This window comes from Danaus plexippus (assembly GCF_018135715.1).
Source record: "Danaus plexippus chromosome 9 unlocalized genomic scaffold, MEX_DaPlex mxdp_24, whole genome shotgun sequence".
NCBI lineage: Eukaryota > Metazoa > Arthropoda > Insecta > Lepidoptera > Nymphalidae > Danaus > Danaus plexippus.
Window position 1 is genome coordinate 2,740,489 of NW_026869847.1, and position 19,028 is coordinate 2,759,516.

General features: G+C 30.0%; 2 protein-coding genes across 2 annotated transcripts in view; one reads left to right on the forward strand and one right to left on the reverse strand.

Moving 5' to 3' along the window:
• Positions 1-19,028, reverse strand: part of LOC116767171 (adenosine receptor A3) — a 43,671-nt gene that overhangs the window by 18,488 nt on the left and 6,155 nt on the right. The gene's annotated exons all lie outside the window — the stretch shown is intronic.
• LOC116767170 (hornerin-like) lies at positions 8,588-11,629 on the forward strand. Its single transcript, XM_061527346.1, has one exon. The coding sequence runs from the start codon at positions 8,790-8,792 to the stop codon at positions 10,935-10,937; it is 2,148 nt and encodes a 715-aa protein (XP_061383330.1). The 5' UTR covers positions 8,588-8,789; the 3' UTR covers positions 10,938-11,629.

The following is a 19,028-nucleotide window of genomic DNA, read 5'->3' on the forward strand; positions in this document are numbered from 1 at the left end:
TGGTTATTTCCTTTTGCGCTCTGGCTACCGAAAGACTAACCGCTTCACGTATGATTTCTAGAACCCTATCGTGACGACACGAGTATTGACCGCTATCGAGGAGTACCCTACATCCCACTAACAAGTGCCTAGCAGTTCCAACTGCCTTCCCACAGATATAGCAAGTCTTTTCGGTACCTTTACCCCATATTACTAAATTACTTTGATCTGGGAGAGTCATCTGGAACGCATTGAGATAGAATTTTAGCAATGCTGGCGACCAATCATGGGTGACTCATTCACACGTTTTTTACGAAACCTTTTTGGGCAAATAATTACAGTTAAAAACTTTGGTACAGTAATCACTCATGAATATAATTTTCTTTCCAAATATTATGTACATAAAATTGAAAAGATCTGTTTGTTTTTTCACCTCTTTACTACAGAGGTGTTCTTTAAAAACAATCGTGATTCATTACCAAAGAAAAAACATTTCCACGGAACAAGCCGCTGGCAAAACGTAATGTTTAACTGAAATAGTTACGACATTTAATTTTATATCAAACGAGATATCTGTCATCGGACGTCACGTTCAATGAAATTAAAAAGATTTTATACAAAACATCAAAGTTAGAGTAAATTTATATAAATATTAAACCGTGTCAATAGAGCAGATTATTTTGTAAGTTCTGTGACATATAAATAGACATTTCAATGTCTGAATGGTTTTAAAGAATAAATCTATAATTTATAAGAAATACAAATAAACAGATGTTATATTAACATCCTGTATAAAATCAATGACTTATTATCTCTGTCCAATTTTATATTGTTCATAATTTTACTTAAATAGACAAAAAAAACCTTTCATACAATATATGACCTTATATTAGTAAGGTAGTTTATTGATTAAGAATTTATAAAATAACATACAACAGTGTGAAATTGAGGAAATTACATGAGAGAATGAATTCAGATTTTAGAACCCAATATTAAGTATTTAATAATGTTTTTTCTATTTTGCACTTTGATGTATAAATGCTTTTAAATTAATCTTATAAAGCAAATGGCAACATGGAACAGCTCTCCGTTTTATTTTCGGTTTACGACATTGTAGTTATGTGCTGTTCTTTAGTATACTTTTTAATGACATTTTGTGTTACAAAAGCTAATCTTTACTAAAGTGTTACAACGATTTGAACACATCCTGTATTAAAGTGGTCTACGCTAAATTGAACGGTTATTTTGAACGCGGCTATTGTTTATTTTAAGATTCCATTTTCATACATAATCGAAAAACAATAGATTGAAAATTATGCAGACGATAAAATGTTTTGTTACTAAAATAGCACACACGTCTATAAATTTTCCTACGCAGATAAAGAATATGGTTTTATTAAACTAAAATGACCCGGCGCTAAACAACTGTCCTAAATACAAAATTAAACCGTCCCGGGATATTTTATTTGGTGACACCTACATATTTTCTTTGTGTAATGTAAAATACCCTATATAAACGTTCAGAAACAAAAAAATAAATTTCTACTGATAACAAGGTTTTTAATAATGAGTAAATACATATGTAATTTAAACAAATATATTTTATTTCATTACATTTTATTTTAACTTAATAAGGTGGTAAAAGAGAATAATAAATACCAATTCGAATCTAAGAATCCTATCTCTAAATTGGATGTGATTTTGTTGATAAAATAATACTAATGATAAAAGTTTCGTTTTAAAATCAACCAGTTTCATTAACAGCGCTGTCATTTTACTTCAGATATTTTTTGTTGTAAATGCTATTTTAGCCTAATTAATATCTTCTAGGGAACAACAACTTGTTCAATAAGATAATATGGAATGATGCTTAAGAAAACAACAAGTTGTCACATAAAAGAAGTATCCTTCAGAAAACTAATAACGTAACAAAACTTGCGTACCACTAGTTTTTTTTTTTTTATCAACCTCGCCGCTGACAGTTTATAGGTTTTTATCCTCAAATCTCTAGAAATAAACCTCTTTCGCACGTTAAGATATTTTATGCTAAATTTGAAAGACTAGATTCCTTAAAGCAAGTCACGCCACTTGATGACATTATTGTATTTCATCAGAAATAAGCTGCGTTATTTCTTTTAATACGACCTAAAGTAAAAAAAAATGTAATTAAATGAGCCTAACGCCATATTGAGTTATGCATAAACAGATTTTTTTTTTGTTAAGGTAGTATAGAAAACAATACTACAGCGTTAATTTCTATTTTTATTTAACATATTTTGTATGTTAATCATGGCTAATTTTAATATTTTGTGATCAAGATGATTGATTGACTGAGTATAGACTACATACAACTAATGTTGTATACAGTCTATACTCTATAGTCACCATTTTTTTTATTTTTAAATCAATTAATTCACAAATCCACCATAAACCCTTCAATATTATATCACTATACTATTTAAATATTATTCCTAAGATTATTCATTCACAGCAGAAGACTTCATAACAGCGCTCTGTTTTGATTTACAGTTTGATAACAAATGCTACATAAGAATGGGTGGCGGATTATCAGATATTTAAAAAAAAAAAATTGGAAAGAAGTTATGCGTTTATATCATTTTAATGAAAATTCTTCGATGATTTATATATATATTTTTTTTTGTAATTTGTATTTGTATTTAGTTATTAAATTTCTTTAAAAATTATACTCGTCGATATGATCACGTCAAGTTATTTATTTAATTGAGGCTTTCATCCATGCATAAACGCGTACAATATTATCTGCCAATGTCGCGTGGAATTCAGGAAATAAAAATGAAAATTGGCTTACAGATAGAATTAATTTCAAATGAGGTTTTGTTAGTGAATTTAAAACATTTAATACTATATACAAAAATATGAAGAAAAATATTCTCTGAGCTTAATCAATCTCAATGAAAAATGTCAGGAGTCACATTGACATTGACGTAAACACCGCAAGATGAATAAGAGGTGTATATATCTCCTAAGTCTGCATTTAATTGAATTTGCGTTGTTTTAGATCTAGCACCATATGTAGATTCTAATTGTGTATTCAGTAGAGACTGTTAATTTTTTTTCATTCAAAAGTCAATCCCCGATCGTGTCACCTCCATTCTACATGATACTGGCAGAATATACTGTGCTCGTCTTAGCACGGATGAAGGCCATAATAAAAAAAAAAGATGTAATTTTAAACTGTCAAACCACAGAAGAGGTTTCACTAAGAATGGAATGCGTTGTTTTATAGTAGGTTCCCAATAATTTTACATAAATAATAGATTTCTATTAATTAATATTAATTTTGATAAGCAAAATTCTTAAACATGGACGTTCTGAATAACCGTTGCGTATTTGACAATTACTTATTTGATTGTTTTCGTTACGCAGTGCATATTACTTTTTTTAATTCTTCTTTTTACTTACGTAGCTAAATTCATCTAAGTACAGTATCATAAGTCCATCATAATTAATAGCAAATTTTATTATTTATTTAATTTAATTTTGTTCTCAATTCATTTCTTTTTTTTTGTCTTTAATTTTGTAATATTTAATTAACGAATAAAAAGCATGAAATTTTAAAGATATAAAAAAATAACTACCTAAATTTCATATTTTGAAATAATTTTTTTATTAACATATACCTAGATACAATAAAAAATTTAAAACAATCTTTAGGCGAGGAAGATAAGAACTTTTTTTATAAGAACCTTGTTAACTTACAAAATATAATTTAAAAAAAAACTCACATGAAGTATTTACCAAATTTTTATGTTAAACATTTAACAATTATCATATATTTTTTTTTTATTTTATTATATTTATGAAGAATAACAAATCTTAATCCAATATTGCAATATAAGCCTTTACGTGACACATTATCTTATAATTTTCTTTATAAAACTAATAAATTAAATCACATCCTTGATAAATAAATGTGGTACCTAATACTTTTATACTTTTAAATTAAACTAATATATTTTCGGATATACTACGCGATTTTATTATTTTAAAACTACATAATCCCGACGTCTCGGTTACTTTTCAGCAACCGTGATCACGGGCAGATGAGATGAGACTTTTATACTTTTCCATATTTATAGCGGAAGCTAGAGCCTAATTAACAATTTATATAGGCTGCCTTCAAGTTATATTTAAGGTTTTCTTTGAAAGGAAAAAATCACATTCATATTCTACATGTATATATAACATTTAAACAGAGTTAAACTCTCTAAAACACTTATCAAATACCCAAAGCAATCGAATATAAAGCCTACACTAACAATGAGGGAGAGAAAGGGCAATTTGAAATAGATTTCAGAAGTCATTACAGTAATGGCCTCTGAGTGTTTCAAAGGGTGACGGCTGTTATACAGCAAATAGAAACTTATTGTTTTTCCGCCTTGGTTTCTTCCAACCCGAATATTTTCGAGATGTTTTAATTAATAACTAACTCATATTTCTTAAGAAATGTAATCGAGGAAACTTTTAAGCCTCTTTATATCAGAATATTTTTAGATTATAATTTTATTAATAACACTACAGCATTTGTCTATCATAATATATTTTTTAAATGATAACGTTTATATTTTTAGTATCTATATTTTATACATAAATATGTCAGAATCTTAACTTTTCGTAGAAAATATAATAGTCACAGACCAAAAATATTATAAACATTACATAAGTACAAGGTCTGAAGGTCTGGGTCATCGATTAGTTATTTTTTCAATGATTTTTAACATTACTTATGAGTAATGTTAAAAATAATTGAAAAAAGTATATGTACTTTATCAAAAATTTGTTCTCAAAAGACAAAAATGAATATAATTTTAACCTGATTCTCATATCACAGGGTTTCCTACAATGGTATATATATATATATATAATTTGTAAAATTTCCACTAGGATCTATGTGAACATAAAAAAAGGAGTGTGATTTTCTGTGTGTATCGGATCCTTCGAAATCATTTTTATCGAAATCACCTCACTGCTTTTAAAGATGTTGGATCACGACATTCATGATAGTTCATGTGTTCGTGTCTTGTGTCGTAATTTTAACTCTTTAATTCTTGAGAAAATATTATTATCATTAGATTTTTATGAGAAAAATCAGGGTAGAATATGTAAATTTTACTACTGAAGAAAATAAACCCCTTTCATATAAAACAAATTAAAATCTATCACAAACAAGATATCTCTCCAGTTTGGATTTGCTTTGCACGTTGACATTTTACTTTGCACGCATTATCTGTTTATCCTGTATACAATTATACATTTATAGCTGCTTTTGTTGTGGTAACATCACAGGTCAATAAAGACATCGTGATTTAGCTACAAATTATATTAAATTAAATCTTGTATTATACATACAACACTTATACCCCAGATAGACATTTTGTCTATAACCTAGACTTTATTTTAACTTCTAAAATAGCTCAACAAAATGCAGATTTTAATAAAGGGTTCCATACGATAGGCACATTCTCCTATTATTACGTCATTGGTGTTTTCAACAAAGTTTATCCCTTCGCCGTGTATACTGTAATCTGGGATTTATGTAATACTCTAATATATGACCTTCCAAGGACTTTTCCAACTGAACCACACAGCCTTTTTCGGCTTTTTTATACCACAAAGTAATCGAATACAAAATACTCTGCTTAGAAACAATTTTATACGAAGCTGGTTTAATAAACTATTGCTTTATATAAAGAAACGGATGTAACAATTGTCTTACAAGGAAATTATACGAAAAAATCTTTATTTTTATTGTCTTACTTTCATCTTTATTTAGTGTCAATAAATGTTTGTTATAAAATATATCTATGCATATATAATATGGTGTCGCTGTTTCATAAACTACCTTTCAAGGTAATTTTGTATCAAGGTACATTTGAGCACAATACTGAAATGTACGACCTTGTGTAACCTTGGCAGGATTATAGCGGTCTTACCCTTGTTATATAGTCTTCTGAGGTTTCTTTGAATTTTATTACCCAGAACAACAACGTTCACCAACATTGCCATACATTGACAAACTATACGATCATAAAGCCGAAATATATTTTTTCCTTTTTTTTTTGTCATATACTCATAATATTTTTAATTTTTGTACTTTGATATCACAATACTAACTGCCATTACCGTCTACTTACCAAAACATTTGATAAGATATTAAATACAACGTCGGGTACATATGCCTATTTAAAAATTGTTTATCTCCATAGGGAGATAAACAATATGGATACGTAACTGTTCAATCAGACAAACGTATCTCAATCTCGAATTTGCTGTTTAATATAACTATTTAAATGAATAGATTTAATATCGTTATATAATTAATGTACGTGTGATTGTGTTTGTTTGTCAATATGTAACATACAATGACTACGATAGATAGTAAGGAAGCAACCGTGACAAAATCTAGTACCTACTAAATCTTGTAAAATCACGACACTAAACCAGTGACGTCTTCATGTTATGTGCAACTTATGTTAAACTATTAATGTTTAATTAAATGATTTATCATAAAAATAAAGAAAGACTTCACCTCTAGTTAATCTGTTTATGTGAGATCAACATTTAAATATCAACAGCATAAGAAATATCTTTGAATTTTATTTTCCAAAATTTTATTTTAATTTCATTTAATTTAAAAGTCTTAACTGATTAATATGGGTTACAATTATACACTTGGTAATTTACCGTTAAGATCTTCTCCACATAAATCATTTTAAAACCTAGCATTTTTTTAAATGTTATTGAGTCATAGTAAACTTGGCTTATTATATCAATGACGCACATGTTATATTTTGACTATTTGTATATACATAACATTAAATCGATAGAAGATTAAAACAATTTTATGACAAATTTATTTCAATAACTAAAGATGTAAAAAATAATACCGTTTTAATAATACAAGTTGTCTGTAAACACAAATTACTTAAATAAAAAATAAAGGGAAACATGACTGTGGTAGCAAAATTGTAGGTATTAATTACATTGTACAATGGATAACTTTCTTAAAGATGTAAAATATAATGTGTTCAATACCGTTTTAATAATACAAGTTGTCTGTAAACACAAATTACTTAAATAAAAAATAAAGGAAAACATGACTGTGGTAGCAAAATCGTAGCAATTAACTACATTGTACAATGGATAACTTTCTGAAATATAAACTGGTGATAGAAATTTACAAATAAACAAACATTTAAATACATACTCGTTAAACTTATATCTTGTGGTTTTCCCAATAACTCTGGTTATCAACGTTTCCATATACCCAGAATTAGAGACATACATATAAAATTATTTTTAATTAATAACTTATTATATTCTTAATTGCAATAAATCGTCACCAAAAAAATTATATTATTATTATTATTTTATACCAAAAACAAATGACAAAATAATACAATCATTACAACTTCAGTCGCACATGAAGTTGTCGCGAGACTGTTCATCCTGTCATTAATGAAATATAAAATATTACTACATTCTACTTTATAATTTGTCATTCCCTCTCGACTGTACATAATTAGCTTGCAGTCAGCATTCTTCGTCACATACAATCTGTGACGAGTCGTAGGATCCATAACCGTCACAGTTTTCCAATCGGTCATGGCATTCTGTTTCCTGTTACCAATCGACGATGGCTTGCTTCCAGTAGACCTGGTTTCATCATTCCACGGGACGACGTCTGCTTTGTCTTCAATAATTTTTCTAGCGTTATAATTTTGAATGAAATCGTGAAAGTAATCCTGGGCTGTATGACAGTCTATAGTAATTGTTTCGATAATTTCCGTATCCTCAATCCTCAACCAGCACTGATCGGAACGATCATTACGATTCGGAAATTCCACTGGCACGGGTAGCACGAGATATGGTTTACCGATTTTTTCCTCATATGTAACAGCGACTATTAAGCTAATGCAAAACAAGAGGAGCATGATTGTAGTGTAACCGATTCAGTGACATAATTCTAACTGACAGATTACTGGTCAACAAAAACTGAAGCAGTGAAGTGAGTAATTTACCTTCACAGACAGTGATTACACCATCAGAGATCACTAGCTTGCAATTTACTGCTCTTTGTTGTTAACAACCGTTTGCCTCCTTACTTTTATCTGACGTCATCGAACATATCTATTTAATAGGAATTTAATAATATTCACATCTATAGAAAAACCCTAAATTTTCCTCTTAACATATAAGTTTACAAAATTTTAATTAAATAACTGCTTGATGGTTTTGTCTATACAACATGGATTTTTAACATCAATGTCTATAAAAATATATTTCTGTTAATTCCATGTAGTAAAATTTTAATTCTGATTCATTTAAGTGATAACGCAATTTAAGACCTTGATTTTATAATAAAAGATTGTTTAAAAATAAACAATTCAACAAAAATTTTGACTTTCTAACAATACGACTATACCATAAGTGACAAACAAGTGACGATGTTTTTAAAATTTTACTAGTAGTTTTATAAGAATCCATTAAATATAAGTTAATTGTTATCATTTTTGTTAATTAGTATGGAATAGATAACTTAAGTTAGTTAGTGTGTTTGTGTGTCTCTGTGTGAATGCACGTTTATATCTTAAATAATATTTATCACAACTTCAACGCTGTGAACTATTAACCTTATACCCGTTTTATCTGTAAACCATCATCAGAGTACAGTGAAATAGTTTCTATATATATTATTACCCTTTATAAAGCGTTTGGTTTTAAAACGAATTAGTTGTGTGTAGTCGCGAAACGGAATAATCGTAAATATGCGCAACAAATTATTGTTGTGCCTGGTGTTAGTGTGTGCATTGACGAATTTTTCAGAATGTAAATGGGGAGGGCGTAGTAGTAGTAGTTCACGGTCTAGTTCGAGTTCTAGTTCAAGATGGGGAGGAGGATCTTCAAGTACACGTTATAAGCCCTCATCCAGTTGGAGCTCAAGTCATAAGTATCCATCATCATCATCAGGACTTTCAGGATATGGTAGTAGCTCATATTCGAAACCCTCAACGACATGGAACTCAGGTTCGTCTTGGTTGTCTAGTTTGTCTGACAAACCTCGATCTTCTAATTATCCGCCATCTCGTGGATTATCTGGATCAAGTTCTGGAAGCAGTAAATACCCGTCGTCAACAGGACTGTCAGGTTCGGGTTCAAGAACAAACAATTTTCCATCTTTATCTAATTTTGGATCATCTGGAAATTTTAAGTTACCAACGATAACTTATCCATCATCGATTGGATTATCAGGATCGGGTTCTGGGATCAGTAAATACCCTCCTTCGACAGGACTATCAGGGAGCAGTTCGGGATTCAATAAATACCCATCATCTACAGGACTATCTGGGACGAGTTCAGGAAGCAATAAATACCCGTCATCGACTGGACTATCAGGATCGGGTTCAGGATTCAATAAATACCCGTCATCGACTGGACTATCAGGATCGGGTTCAGGGTTCAATAAATACCCGTCATCGACTGGACTATCAGGATCGGGTTCAGGGTTCAATAAATACCCGTCATCTACGGGACTATCAGGATCGGGTTCAGGATTCAATAAATACCCGTCATCGACTGGACTATCAGGATCGGGTTCAGGGTTCAATAAATACCCGTCATCTACGGGACTATCAGGGACGGGTTCTGGAAGTCACAAATATCCGACATCAGAAAAACATTACCCTACTCAAAACTACCCTTCAAGCAATATAAACTACAGACCAATACAACCCCACCACACAACTAATGTACATGAAACTTACAATAAAAATCCACATAGTTATGGCTACAGCAACCACGGTATTTATAACCCGCCTACATATTATTCAGCACCTCAACATGTATACATAAATGAATATAGAACTTCGGGCAGTCGCTATTCGGATCTTTTGTCTGGACTAGCCCTATATAATTTAGGCCGTTCACACAACCACATATACGATCGCTATTATTATGACGATTACTACAGACATAGATATCATTCCAATGGAAACAGTCATTCATCGTATGAAAAACCCAACGAAGAAGCTCGTTGTCTTTTAAGAGTTAAACAAAATGATAAAATTGAGGTACTTAAGATTCCCTGTGAAATCGTATCTACATTTACGGAGGGAAGCCAAAAATTAGCACAGGATTCGGTCACACAATCCGTATGTATTACAAATGTTACAGTGATTAATAGCACATCACCAATATCAACGGACAAATCATTAAACTCAGCTTCGTCAAAAGATCCAGCTGTGAATACCACTTCACTCCTTACAACCACTACAACCACATCTTCACCAGTAAATGTGAATTCATCATCGAACTTTTCGTTGCCGTTAACCACTACGAGGTTGCCAAACGACACAATTAATCCAGATTCAATTAGTACTACACCATCATATATTGTTCCTAATTCTACAACACAAGCGATCTCCACAATCACACTTAACACTACTGATATCTATAACAACTCTATGTCTCCGACACTATTTACAGAATCAAAGAAACCCACTGAGTCTCTCTTAGAACCAGTCAAAAATTCAACTGGTTCTAACTCAACCAGCTCCCTATTAAATATGACCGTATTACAAACTATAAAAAATAGTACCGAATCTTCAACCCCAAGTATAAATATATCACAAAATAAAATATCACAAATGACAACCATAAATTCGACTAAATGTACTGTAACGGAAGATCCATTGGCCATTAGAGGACCTCCGTTGAAGGTCTCTGACATGGAGTGTGAAGTAGATATCGTCACCAAGAACGAACACTTTAGAAATAAAATAAATTGTAAAACATTAATAGATTACGCAAAAATGCCTGAACCCAAGAAGGAGAGTTCAATACTACCTTCACGTACTAAATTGAAGTCTTGGATGTCAAATCCCCCATGGTGGCTGTCTATGTTTATAGCCGTGTAATTAATCAATAAGTGTGAGTTAATATTAATTAAAAACTAATATTTTTAATTACGTTTAATTTTTTTAAAGTACAAGTTTTTTTATTAGAATTTTAGATGTATAGAGCTATTGGGGTTTGTATGCTGTTATAAAATATCAAAAATAATTTAATTTATGTTCTTATATTCTCTTTATATATCCACTGGTTGTGAGACGAGTCATGAAACCAGATTTTAAGAATTAAGGAGTTGTAATTTTAGTTACGATCCAATACTTTGTATTAAAATGTATGTTTATCTTTATAATAATAATTATTTATTTTGTTTTTATTTAAATCATCAGCATTTTTATTAGATGCAAAATAAATAATTAATGTGATAATAAAACATGTTGTTACTTATGTTGTTATTTCTAGGTATATGTATTTGTAAAAGACACAAATTGTTTTATCATATTAGAATGTCTGAATGTTTGTTTATTTTACAGTTTTAAGAAACTTTTATCTCTTGTAAATGTGATATACCTCATATCAAAACAAATACTGGGAAAAAATTGTAAAAACTTATTCATTATATTACATACTAGTTGATACCCCCGACTTCATCGGCGCTTTTAGAATATTAACGAAATTATTGTATGTGCAAGAAAACAAAAACATGGTTATAATAAAAACTTTAATAACTTTATACAAAATAAATATATTATAAGATAGATTTCTTTTAAGATACAGGCCAAGGAAATTTACATATACAGTGGATTTGTCTTGATCCCTGCACAAAGCTCTCTGTTAATATTGTGTACAGATATTGAAAATGAAAAATATATTTAATGCCACAAAAATTAACAACCCTAATCTTGGTTATTATATAATTCATACACTCATAACCTGGTTTCCTAACTATTCTTATGTCGATAGTTGATCAATTTCTTTTGTTAGGTTTTCGCATCTGTACCTGATAATAACTAGATATCCTAAAAATATAACGATTCGTAAGATGTGGATGAAACACATTAGTTTTTCTTCGTGATTTCATCTTAAAAAATTTTTATTACATTCAGTGAAGAGGTAAGTGCGATCACTTTCCAAATCTGATTTGGATGCTATAAGCCAACCAAGGTATGTAAATTTTTCTTTATTTTGTATTACTTTGACAATAAATTGTATTTGAAATAGAATTGATACTTTTTTTTACTCTTAATTTGTTTTAGTTTATGTAAACTACGGAACAGTTCAATGTACTTATTGCTTTAAAAAACAAAATATCTGCCACCACATTTGCAATGCAATAAAATTTATGTATTATAGACGATGAACAGCAATGAATAGGAGAGATAGAGCAACAGTTTTCAAATTAAACAGACTTTCTTAGTCTGAGTCGGTGTCGCCACTACATACGGATCGTAACAGATTTTCATTTTTGAATCTTTTAATACACATTATAATAAGTAATCACGCAATTATTTGGAGTAGAGACGGAAAACGCTTCGTATGCACTATCACTATGCAATCGTGGACAATGCGTATTTTGTCATAAAATGTATAAATGTATGTTGCAATTTAAACTACAAACTTTAGCAAACTTAGTGCATTAGTTTATATACACTTTTTATAATTCATTCATAATTTTTTATTCTTTATGTCTATCAGATTTCAGTGTTGGGCCTCTCATTTTATTTTGATTGTTTTTTCCTAGAAATATTATTTAAGATATTTTAAAATAAATCTATTATTTATCACACTATCATTTCTAGTGCATGTGGTTAGAATACTGTGTTAGCTGTTTAATTTAATGACCTCTTTAGATTCTGTGATTGTTCTCTAAAACATTAAATATACACTAAAGTTTTACGATTTTAACCGGCGCCAAATGTCATAATTCCGGTGGCAATTTCAATAATTACTCTGAATAATGTTGCCATAACTGAAAAATTAATAAAATAAACATAATATTAAAATATGTATATATATTAAATCAATTAGTTAACGCCTTTGTTTTTAAGAATTGAATTTCCAGTTACGTTCATCTCTTAAATGATTATATAATCATATCTTCATTATATTTTAATATACTATTAAAGACTTAACAATCATGTAGCCTCTTATAATGGTACTCAGATACTCAATACTCAAAGAGGGACTTCTCTAGTAGAACTGAGTGGATGTAAGCCTTACAATACTACATTAAATAGTCATGACTCTTAGTTTGTCGCTTATTTCCTCTAAACTAGTACCTACTTTTATATTTCTGACATAGCTTTGTTCTAAATACTATTTACTTAAATATTAAATTCTTATTATATTTATATGTTTATTATTATTTGTAAAATAGTAACTTTGTTTTTATGTAAAAAAAAAACCTGTATTGCATTTTTTTTTTATTTAGTTTATGGTCAAAAAAATATATTATGAATGTATACAGATTTTCATGTAAAATATAAATAATGAAAACTAAAAATAAAGAAGAAAATGTAACATACTTAAATTAAACTAGATATCTAGTCTCACCAACGGTCGATACTCATAGGACCATAATTACTTTTTTTTCTATGGCATTAATACTCGTTTATTTCGTATTCGATAGAAAAACTAAAATGTCATTAAGTTTGACATTTAGTGACAATGCAAATTAAGGAGTTGTTGATCGTTGAACCTATATACGTGTCAAAGCCGTGATAATGTCTTTGGTATTTATTTTAAACATTTTAATGTATTCCTAATATATTTTATAAACAAAATTGTCTTGTGTACTTCATCTTCGTATAAATCTGACGTGCACTGATTTCCACGGTTATCTTAAGAAGGGAAACAAAGATTTCGCTTCACTTATTATTATTATATTATTATGATAAGCAAAAACCTACTACATTTTTAATAAATTAAACAAAAGAAAGAAAGTTTAATAAATTAAAAAATAAAATTATAAAGTATAAAAATGAAAACAATGAACCTAGCTAAAGAATGTTTTTTCTGTGTGTAGTCAAATAAAAAGTTGTATTAAAGCCTTTTTCAAGAACAAACAACATAAAGGAATAGTGGGTTATAAAATTAATTATTGCAATGACAACTGAATAAATGCACTATTTGAACGCGTTAATCATAACTGTCAAAAAATAAGACACGTAGCCTATTGACATGAATAGTGTCAATTTATTTGAAACGAAACGTACTCAATGTATATAATATTTGACATTGGCTAAATATTTCAGGACTCGAGTGCGAATGAAGCCATGGCATTAAAATAAATATATAGTTTAGTGTATTAAATGTGAAAAGACAAAGATAATTGTTAGTAGCTATAAAAAAAGAACAGAAAAATACTCGTTTTTTCAATACGTTTTGGTCATACAATCCTAATAATTTGTCAGCGATCACATTGCAGCGGAGGTTTTGTTACGCTATTTGTTATGCAGTTTTTATTTATCAAATAAATTCGGATTTCGATACAAATGCCGGCACATTTTTTACCACGTAGTGGATTTTTATGACAGGAGTTTTGTCATTTCTTATTACAATTTGTTTTATTTAGTCTCAAAAAAATATTTTCAGGTTGATCAATTGAAAATTTAATTGATGTGTTTATAAGTAAATATTTTTTTCTTCATACCAATACATTTACTAAATGTGTCTATTGTTTAATCCTTCATCTAACTCTACACGAGCAATTCTTACGAATGTCATAATATAAATCGCATTTGTCAGCTTTGTATCTTTTGTAATATTATCATAAAAAAAAGGTTTTCACCATTCCATTTTGTTGAAGTAAATTAAGAACTATTTTTAAGAATTCTACTAATATTGTTAAGCTTATTTTACCCTAAATTTATATTAATATATCTTATATAGAAATAAACGATAATTTTATTCAATCTGGCAGCTTACAATTTCCGCGAGGAAAGCTATAACAAAAATTATTGTACGTAAAAATTATTTTTTTTAGTAAATATCAATATCAAAGAAAAATGGTAAAGATAAATAATATTGTACGTAGACGAAATTTTTTATTTATCTATGAATAAAAGTTCACTCATAGATTTCATGTCGTCATAAACCTATTAAATTTTAACGTTACGTAGTTTGGTGTTATGAAAAACCCTGAGAAGTTTTGTCACATCGCCGGGTTATCTCGTGCGGCTGCGATAATCACGCTAATTAGGAATAAGGACGGCTATAGTTTACAAGAGGCGTCCGATGTCTTGATTATGTTACAAGATTTGTTACCATTGTTATGTGCGAGAAACTCGTAACTTTGATATTTTAATTAGAACTGACATGAAACCGCTGAAGTGTTGTTGGTTTTTATTTAGAGTTATTCAACTGTTTAAATCGTCATCAAAAATACTAAACATATAATGATAAGAACATTCACATGTATCGATTGATTCTAATGAAAATGTTGACTTTCTTAATAAAATACGTATCTGAATTGATAACCGACTTCCGTGGCCTAACTTCAAGTTTACTTCGTCAAAGTACATACGGAGCGTTAGCAGTTCTCATTCATAAACCTACGACGGTACTATATTTGAATATTTATGTATTAAAAACGGGAAACTATATAGTTTGTCTCTGTACACTTATGGTAAGGGAACAGTTTAAGAAAATTATAAGAAGAATTAAAGAAACTATTTCAGTATATTTCAAATATATTGTAATAAATCTATTCTTGCAAATTTAGACATTTTAATCCTCGACAAAAAGGTATTAACATCTTTCTCGTTTTTGATACATGTTAATATAAGTCTATATCTCCTCAGTAATCAAGATTATAAATCTTCCAACAAATAAAAACGTTGGCATTGGCAAAATATTCCACGATTACTATGCGCTTGAAGCCATAGTGTAAAAAAATCTATAGGGAATTGACTCATCGTTTTATATATGTAAAATAAAATATATCAATTTTTATTAATTTTTTTTTTCCATAATATAGTTAAAACTAAATAAAACTATTACTTTCATACTAAGAAACGATCGATTTCATAGCAATCAGGTATTATAAGTTAATTGCTATTTCAATTGAATGTAAAGATTAAGTTTCTTACCGTCAACAAATTTTTAAATAAAAATCATTCAAATATTACAATAGAATTCCATAGAAGAATCAGTTGAAAGCGAATAAAACTCATTTTTTATAGCCACAATTGGTTTTATTATAAAAAAACCATGCACACTCATTAAAAACACCTACAGCATAATTCATACTTTTCATACATTTTTGTCGGATCATTAAATAAGTTATTCTATTACATACATAATAAATTGTAGATAGTCTTAGACATAAATGCATTATTTTCTTATAACAATTTCCAAAAACAATTTTCACTAAGTCGTTGAACCGTGGATAACGAAATTTATACCACAATTTTTGTAATTTAATAAGTACAGACAATTTAAATTATACAATAAACTGCAATAAGATTAATTAAAAATATAGTGGATGTCATAGCATGAAAAAATCAAAGGGACGTTAAAATTTACGGTCTCGTCTTCACAAAAAATTTGGCAAACACACCTAATACCAGATTTTGTTACTAGGCTTTAGATGAAAATATAAAAAAAATCCAACTCTAGTAGGAACATAAGCATCTCGGTTTCAGGTAAAGTAATATAAGATATTTAATAACAACAGAGTTGCAATACAAAGACTAGGAAGGAAAAGTTCAATCACCTGATTGAGTTAGTAATGTTGGTTAGTACAATAACCAATCACAACGCCCTGATTGAATGGCTGCGATTCTTTCTTTATTTTCTTTCTGAAAAAACATTGACAAGCTACGTAAATAGCTATAACGATGGCTATAGTCGAGGGTAACCACACGTACACTGGTATACCGGACGGTTTCATTGTCTCCGAGTAAGTTTTCAAGAGGGCGCATGGTACGACATTTTTTTCTCTGTTTAAAGTTACATTGCGCCAAAGGACGCATTCTTGTTCCCATGTAACTTTTAAGGTTGTTCCATTGTGGTAGATGAAAGGCCGTATGTCGATTTGAGGCGACGTTATGTCCAAAGCGTCGGGATCGGGTATGAGGCTTTCAGGGGATCGATCCATGAATGAGGACAAAAGGAAACAGGGAACCGGCACTTCTTCAGAATGTTTGTGATCGATAACTTGCATAGAACACTTCTCTTCCGGACGCATTTTGTAATAATGCGTGTACTGCCAGTGGTCTGTTGAAGCTCTTCCCAAATTATACAGGGCCAGCCCGGTTAATAAATCGCTGAATCTTCCACCGGATTCACGATATCTATACACATATGTGGGTGGTAATCCATGGTAGACGGGGAAAGTCGCAAAATTGGAGCAGTGCCGACACATAAAATAGATCTCTCTAGGCGGATGATAAGAGTAATGGGCGTGGTGAGCGCTAACGTGGTGATTTGATTTAATCTGCATGTGTTTGTCGAACCTTCCGCGGGGTCCTCCATTAATTTTAGCGTTCCCGTATTCGATCAATATTAATATGGCTGCAATGTTGTATATTTTCATTGTGCAGCGGGGACGAGTCCCGACACGCAACTGCGGTCGTACAGGAGAAGGCGGCTTGACGCCGGGGTGTTGGCGCCAGCCTGACGCGCCAACCATGGATAAATGAATGGGAACTCAGGACGATAACTTCCAGCCAAAAAGGAATAGTATAGTCGTATTTAGTTATGGTGTTACTAAATAAATGATAATAATTAAATAACGTGTGACATTGTGTATGAACATTTGTTTTTATGCAATACTTAGAGGCGTTGATTTATCAAAATTACTATGAAAGAACCATTTTTCTCCGTACGATATTTATAAAATGAACCACCGTTCATACGGCACGTGCTCTTCATAATGTATCAAAGATTTATTTCGACATATAAAATGTTTAAAGTGGCAGCTGCCTTATAAAACCATTGGGTGTTCAATTTTTCAGATCCATGAAAAAGACAGGATAAGGAAAAACAAATCTATCTTCAACGGTATCTCCGTTCTAAAAGAATAAAACATTTTTTTTTGGACCACAACCTGACAAACAAAAGAGATTGTCCTATTATATATTACATATTTTTACGGCTCTCACACCTTTTACTGTATTTTTAATAATTAGATAAGAAAACACATTTTTATATTTATGTTTAAAATGTTCTATCTGTCGGTATTTAGGCAGTTTTATAAAAATATTTCTATATGCATATGATTAAAATTTCGAGTTATTAATCAGGCACAAAGTATATTGTGAACATGTAAAATGAATTAAATGTAAATACGATCACATACTATGATTCCCTTTACTTTATAACCTCGGTCAATGAGCGACTTACGTAGTTAAATACGTTCCTGCCATTAAATGGGGATCTTGCCGGAAATAAACGCAGTAATCTTTTTATCCAATTAAACCGTAGCTTCAATAGGGTCGCGATAAACTTATAAATATATAAACGATATGCCTATTCCTGCATTCCGTCACAGATACATAAACTTCGTAGACCCTGGCAGATCGATGTACAGCTTGTGTCTGTAGTGATATTGACTATTGTGAACGAAACAAATTGTCATTTACCAAATATCACAGTGTCAAGTCGCCGCAACAATGCACGCCTCCGCACTGGACAAACTTCCTGTGATACTCAGATGAACTATTTCCTGAGCATTGTGGTCAGATAAGCAATCCTTGAGATGTTGATCTAATAAGAATATTTACATCTGACTCTTATCTACGTATATATTTGTATCTTATATTAAATGAAATATAATAAAAAAATTTTTTTTACTATTTTTTTTTGTCACCATAACTAAGAAATACTTACATTTACATTTATAAAGCTACAAATATTTTTAAGATATTATTGATTTATATTAAGATGAACTGATGAAAAGGATAAAGTTCGTTAAAATCCATATAATAAAATAATAATGTTAGAAAGAAAAAAATATTCCATCAATGTTCTAGAAAAATCTATCGAATCGATATACTTTTTTAAAGAAAAACACATTTTTACTTCAAATTATGGCTCTATAATAACATTTTTTTTTGTGCTTCAGTAACAACAAGCACAAATTTGTTTTAAAAAATCTAGTTCGTAACTTGAAGCTCTTGGTCCATAATTAGCCCTATTAGTACCGAAATATGTTT

Excerpts from the sequence above, each read along its gene's own strand:
- LOC116767170 (XM_061527346.1), top strand. The coding sequence starts at position 8,790 with ATGCGCAACAAATTATTGTTGTGCCTGGTGTTAGTGTGTGCATTGACG.